The following is a 7,428-nucleotide window of genomic DNA, read 5'->3' as shown; positions in this document are numbered from 1 at the left end:
AATAATTTTCAATAGATTGGTATATAATTTATTTTCATTTAATTTTATTCCATATTTTAGAAAATTAATTCTCAAATTTGCAAATTTTAAAATATTTGATTTTTTTTAACCGATATATCGGCTGGATGAACAGCAAATAAATAAATAATTGAAATACTCTCCCATAGATCCATCTGCCACTACCTTTTTTGTTATGAATAAATACGTAACTTGTAATTTGGCATGCAATTGTGACATCTGCTGTCATAAAATCGAGATCCTAACTAATGTAAAAAATATTTTAATTATTCATCCAATTTCAGAAGCTATCGTTCTCTTTCAAATAATAAAAAAAATATATAAATAAATAAATAAAGTAAATAAATTATCCACTCCATACCAACCTTGTAACTTTGAGCTGCCATTTTTTCTTATATAAAATTTTTTAATTTTTCCCAGATTGGAAACACTTCATTATATCTTACGCATATTTGCCTTCCACTTCCCTTGTGGTGTGGGGAGATTTTTTCCCATTTGTTTTGAAATTAGAACTCAGAGATTTTTTTTTTGATTTTTTGTTTAAATTAAGATTTTTTTCTTTAATTTATGCATTATCACTTGCTTCTCCATTATCATCATCATAATATAGTCGTCTTCATTTAAATGTTCGTTATGTTTTTTTACAAAATATAAACTTAAAAATAAACTTAAAATCATAAAACAGGAACCAGTCCTTACTTTTTACAAAACTTATCTCAAAATGTAGTCATAGTTGTCCTTGTTCGTAAAAGTCTTCCTTGGTTTTGTAGAGTAGCTGTCTTAATGTTAAATTCGTTCGTCCGTCCGTCCGTCCGTCTGTTGGTCTCTGTCTCTTGTCGGTTTGTCTTTCGCATCATTTTCACTCTAACTAAAAACTAAGCCATAAAATTAAGTTTTAAAAATTCAGTACTTTTTTGTTTGTTGTTGTTTCTTTTGTTTTTACATTTATAAGTTTTTTTTTTCTTTGTTGTTATAGTTGTTAGTGTTAGTAAAAATTAGTTTTGTTGCACTATGACTATTAAAAATGAATTTTAGTTATTTACTTCATTTTTTGTTTTGTTTGTTTGTTGCTGGGATTTTTTGTGTGTTTCATATAGGGGGATAGGAATTAAATAAAATTTTATAGAAAATAGAATTACACTAAATATGCCTGTACATGGGGTCCTTGTTGTTGGCCAGGCTGTATTGTTTGGTTGTTGCTACTACTGGTGGAAGATGGAGCTTGTGATGTTACTGCAGAACTTGAGACTTGGGCCGCTGTTGCTGCCGTTTGCGACTGTTGCAGCTGTGGATGTTGCAAAGTCTGTGCTCCACTACTATGCTGGTCACTCGCCGCAGCAATCCCACCACCTACTCGTTGCTGAGGATGTTGTAGTTTTGGATTCTGTTGAGGTCGCCATGTCTGCGACATATTTGGATGATGCTGTTGCTGCTGCTGCTGGTGTGGATGATGCAAATTGCGATGCAGACTATGAATACCCTGTACTCCTCCCGATGGTGAGGGTGAAGCTGGGGGCATCATCAACATTTGCTCATTGTCCAGCGTTGAATAGTCCGATTCTATGCTGGAGTATATATGCTCCGAGGGTGGCCTTTGCACATAACTCATAGGCACTCCACTAGCATGTTGATGATAATACTGGGCTGCTGCCGATGTTTGTTGTTGCATGGCATTATTTGGATGTAGATGTGTAGATGTTGAGGAGGACGAAGAGGCAGTTGCCGCAGCGGGTATTGCTGTTGCCCCTGCATGGTGTAGGGTCCCTATGTGTTCATTGCCCCTTCTCTGGGGCCTTGGTGAGGGTGTGGCTGTAGTGGCCGAGGAATAATGCTGCTCACCTTCTCCTTCGGGACAATAGGCAGGAGGAGGGGCAGGTCTATATAGAATGCCGGGACTAGCTGGTTGCTTGATACGTTCATGATTATGGTCGAGGGTGTAGTTATTACCACTTCGATAATCCGCTGGCAAGGCATAGCGTAACTTCTCCCAGAAATGGCGATCTCCTCTGCGTATATGATGCACTGCGGTAGTCTTCAAATAGGGCAGTAGCTCAATATCATTTTCAGCTTCGAAAATAGCTTCAGGCTCTTCGATCAGCACTAGCTTTTGAGGCCTTCCCCTGAGGGCATCATGCAAAGCCCTGCGCAATTCACATCTGGACCATTCGGTTTGCAAGAAATTACGTGTCAGCAGTATTACAACTCTTCGTGAGACTCTGGAGGCCTCTAGAATCTGGTAATGTGTGGCATCGTGTGACAAATCCCTGTGTTGCAAACATATACGCAATGGCGGCCTACCCGTTTCCAACTCAGCCACCAGATATTGACCCACAAACTCTGAGTCTTTGGCCGAATGTAGGAGTATGGCATCGTACAGTTTCTCAGACTCTTCACAACGTGGCCCAAATACGCGAACACCATAATGGGCAAATAGCCAAATACGTAGAGATTCACGAAACACAAAGATGATGATGACAACAATGAGGAGAAAGACCAAAGCCAAGGCAGCTGCCAATAGGGGAATGTACGTTTTTGGTATGCCATGCTGGAGCATTGAGCCGCCAGCATAATAGTCACTGCAGGCGGCTGTTACATTAAAATCCAATTCACGTTTACGACTGACTCCACTGCCACCCCCGCCACCACCACTCGTGAAGCTGCCAATGTCACTGCGACCGCCAACACCACTGGCATCTTCCATGCAAAAGATATCCTGGGAATCTTGTACTATCACCGCATTGTCAGCCACATATGAGGTCAACTCTTGCAAAAATTTGCAACGACATGACCAGTGATTACGCCCCAAGGCAATGGTGCGTAAAGTCCGGAACTGAGGCAATTGCAATTGCCATATGGGCAAAGTAACCAAACGATTGCCATCTAAGCGAAGCACCTCCAGCGACTGCAATGGAGCCAATGTGGCATTCTCAATGGTTGTCAACAGGTTGTTGTGCAGGTAGAGCTCACGCAAGGCAGACAAATGCTCAAATTCATAGCCTTGCAATGTCTGCATTAGATTGTCTTCCAAATGCAACGTTTGCAATGAGATGAGTCCGGCAAAGGTGCGATTCTGGATGCTGGCCACACGACTGGCATTGACAAACAATGACTTGAGGTTCTTGCGCCCAATGAAGGCATGATTCTTCAAAACAGGGAAATTATTGCCATCCAGATACACAACACTCGAATCCATGGGCACTCGACGAGGCAGCTCCATTGTCTGTTGGCCACCACAGTCCACCACATTCGTGGACCATATTTGATCATGATAACATGTGCAATTGTTGGGACATGTCATCTCGCAATCACAAGCATCAAAATCACAGCAATGGCAAAGGGCAAAACAATGCGAGTCATAACGACATAGGAAATCTTGAGACTTGAGCGAGCCCAATGGCCTAACAGGAGCTCCCCGGGCATGGGGCATTACACACTCAATGTTATGGGAATCCATAACGCGCGGATGTTGGCGTGTCGTCAGGTTGTTGATGCGCTGCAACCAATCCATGGTGCAGTCGCATTCGAAGGGATTACCACCCAAATAAAATTCGGGCAATGGCTTTGTCGGCCCCACAGGAGCCACTCGCAACTGTTGCAATTGTAATTTAGCCAAGGCATTAGCATACAAATCGACACGAGCCAAATTCACCTTATCGACAAAAGTGTTAGGATGTATGCTGGAGATGAGATTGTTGTTGATAAACAGCAGTTCCACAGTATTGGGTATGGACATGGGACCAATTTCCGTGATACGATTGTGACTGGCATCGAGAGTCTTCACGCGTATCTCTTCTTGCAGCTTGTAATAGTTGCCCAGCGATTCAATGTAGTTGCCATGGATATCCAGCCACTTGAGATTGGCAGGAATGAATGCATAATCAAACCACACCAAATGATTCTCAGATAAATTTAGCCACAGCAAAGACATTAGCGTGGCAAAAACTCCATTGATATCAGAGACAAAATTGCGATCCAAGCGTATAGCTTCCAATTCATAGTTTTTGTCAAACGATCCCCTTTCGATACTTTGTATACGATTTTTGGCCAAATTTAAAACACTCAAGCGGGAGAGGTCGGCAAACATACCCACTGAAATATTGCCAATTTGGTTATCAATCAAACGAAGACCGGTGAGTTGATGCAGATTCTTGAAGCTGTCATTGTCGATGGTGCGTATTTGATTTTCTCCCAAATCCAAAGTACGTAACATGGATAGATCTTGTATGGCTCGGGGAACTTCATTCAATTGATTCGAACTCAAATCCAATTCTTTGAGATCTGAGCAATTTTTGAAGACATTAGGTTCAATGACACTAACCAAATTATTATTCAAAGTTAATTTGGAAAGGACGTAGAGGCCATTGAAGAGTTTATCATCGAGCGTATGCAAACGATTCTCTGCCAAATTTAGCGTATGTAAATTATACAAAGGCAGAAAGGAATCCTCCTCAATATGGCCTATGGAGTTATTACGTAGATTTAAATTTTGCAAGAAATACAACTCCTTAAAGGTGCGATAATCGATGCGAGTCAAAGCATTATGGGCCAAATTCAATTCTATGAGACGTATGAGGCCAGCAAAGGTGGTATTGTCAATGTGATTGGAGGTCAGCTGATTGCCTGATAAATCCACTACCAGCAATTGTTCCAGGCGATGAAATAATCCCTTGGGCAATTCATAGAGTTCATTATTTTTCATATGAATTTCACGTAATTCCTTGGATCCAGCAAATAGCCCCTCAGGCAAAGTCTCCAAATGATTGTTGGACAAGTTGACTATACGCAGCGAGGAGAGACCAGCCAAAGCTTCTCCGGACAATTCGGAAATATTATTATTCTGGAGATTGAGATGTTGTAGACGTCGTAGTCTGGATATACCCCAAGACTCGGTAATGGATCTCAGCTCATTGAAACTGGCATCTAAAGTTTGCAGCTCACTGCCACCATTACAATTCATATCGGCAAATCCTAGATTTTCAGCAGCCCTTATACGATTATGGGTCAAATTCAAAACTTGTAGATTACCCACCGGGCACAGAAAACCCGAAGGCAAGGCTCTTAGATTATTATCGGGCAAATGTAGCTCTGTCAATTGTTTCAGGCCATTCAATGAATCCGGAAATAATTCCAAAGTCTTGCTGGGACCCCATTCTGAGTTATGGGTACTAATGGCCAATGTCTTCACGGTATTCAAACCCTCAAAGGCATTATTGGGCAATTGCAAGAGTTTGCATGAAGTCAAACGCAACTCTTCCAAGGTTTGCAAACGAGCAAAAGCCGCTTGGGGCAATTGTGATTCGAATAAATACAAATCACTGCATCTTATCTCCAGCTGACTAAAACCATCAGCACCTTGTAAATCCAATGCCAGCGAACGATCAATGAGACGTAAATTACATTTAACCGAAGTGGTACCATTGTACTGCCAGGAACATTGATTTGTGGCCGGTTGTGTTGCACCACCAGCATTTGTGTTTACCGATGATGATGATGGTGTTAACGATGATTCGGCGGATGTGCTGCTGGTAACCAAAGCGGCTACTTGACCAAACTGGGATGTCGTTGATGAGGATGCTGCTACTCCATGAAAATATCCCATATGCAGTACAAGCAAGAATAACAAACTCCATATTTTGCCATGGAGTAGGTTATGGTGTTGGTATAGTGGTGATTGTTCCATATTCAATGGTAACAACAAGCCCCCAATTGGATCTTTCTGAGGGGGTTCCAACATGGCCTCTTACGCTATGATAGTAGGAAGGGCGTGTTTTTCACTTCACTTTTTATTTTTTTTAAGGCTAAGAAATTTTTGAATTTGAATTTTTTTGAATTTTTCTTGCCGTTGCAGGAATAGAATTATTCAACACTTTGGTTTATTAGGTTTTTGGGAGATGTGGACATTTTATAATATTTTCTTTTTGTTGATTTTATTAAAGGCAAATTTCCCTTTTCTTAATCAAATGAATTTTACGTTTCATTACAAAGGGAAACATTTTTGGGGAGTTCACTTTTTAAGTCCACTCGTTCACATTATGCTGGCTCTTTTTTTTGTGGGGGATTCTATAAATGTTAGATTTCTTTATTTTCCTTTTTTAGATTTTTCACTAGAAATGCTTTGGTTTTTCAAAGGAATTTTTCCAATTTTCCTTAGGCCTTATAACTTTTTTTTTTCTTTCTTTCTTGAGAGGGTGTAGATTTTCCCAAGCACTTTAACGTTCACAATATTTTTGCACTCTTCGGCCTTAGATTTAAATTTTCGATTTATGCTTTAACTTCGTTTGGGAATTTTCTTTTTTTTTTGTATTTCCTTTTTCGTGTTTCACAATTTTCTCATTCGCTGTCGTCTACTTGGTCGTTAGGGAACTTTTTCATATTCGTTTTTTTTTTTTTTTTTAATATTCTGACGATTTTCTTTTGTGTACTCTATGCTATGAGTAGTGTGTTCTTTTGATATTTTACGTTATAGGAGTTTGTTGTTTTACAAACGTTTTTTTGTTTGTTCTTCTATTAGATATTACTTCCACACTATACTGGTATACTACGGTAATGAACGACATTCGCGAATGAAAATTTTTCCGTCATAACACGTCCGCTCTTTCAGATGCTCGGACTCGAACTGATTTTTAAAGAATTCAAACAAACATCAAGTATGCCCATGAATGGTTGATAAATGCTTAGACAACTTACTGGTCTGCCTGCCTGCCTATGCAGAGACTTCGTTGGTGCGAGTTGGAAATTTACACTCGTTACAAGAAACGATGGGCTAAATGGGAAGAGCATAACAATCAGAGAGAGAGAGAGAATAGAAAACCAATTGTGAGTTGAAAACCAAAAAAGAGCAACATAGCCAGCATAGAATATTAAGACAATGCTAATGGAAGTAAATATTGGGAAAATAAAGTTAATTTATAAAAAATAAAATTAAAAGAAATGAAAATAAAAATATATATTTTTTTTAGGATAATCTTAGATATAGTAGAATTTATTCCCTTTTATTTTTCTTTAAATGTTTATTTCCTAATCCTTTATAATTTTCCATTATGGACACTTGTCTTGCAAAGTCTGTTTCCTTTCGTTTTGCCTAAAACTAGCTATGGCCATCTAGCGGCAAATTCATGAACTATACATGAATCCTTTAATTATATTTGAGTTCTTTGAGAAACTCTCTCTCTCTCTCTCCCAATAACTCACAAAAGTCCTTTCTCCCCCAAAATTAGTACCAAAATCAAACACATGAATATAAATAGGCGCTTAACCCAGTGAATAATCAAAGAAATTAACTAAACTAGAGAGTCAAAGAATAGAGAGAGAGAGAGAGAGAGAGAGTGAAAGATTTTACTCAATTCTATTAACACTTACACTCAAAGAGAATTATTAAGAAATCTCTTTAGACTCACTCTTCGTTAATTA

The 7,428-nt window shown here is 39.2% G+C and overlaps 1 protein-coding gene across 1 annotated transcript; it reads right to left on the bottom strand.

The window, feature by feature from the left end:
- Nucleotides 1-537: 537 nt before the first annotated feature.
- Nucleotides 538-6,652, bottom strand: Toll-7 (Toll-like receptor 7). Its single transcript, XM_075309746.1, has one exon. The coding sequence runs from the start codon at nucleotides 5,750-5,752 to the stop codon at nucleotides 1,154-1,156; it is 4,599 nt and encodes a 1,532-aa protein (XP_075165861.1). The 5' UTR covers nucleotides 5,753-6,652; the 3' UTR covers nucleotides 538-1,153.
- Between the last annotated feature and the right edge of the window lie 776 nt (nucleotides 6,653-7,428).

This window comes from Haematobia irritans, chromosome 5 (genome assembly GCF_050003625.1).
Source record: "Haematobia irritans isolate KBUSLIRL chromosome 5, ASM5000362v1, whole genome shotgun sequence".
NCBI classification, from domain to species: domain Eukaryota; kingdom Metazoa; phylum Arthropoda; class Insecta; order Diptera; family Muscidae; genus Haematobia; species Haematobia irritans.
Note: the sequence above shows the minus strand (reverse complement) of the source record. Positions and strands in the feature narration are given on the sequence as shown.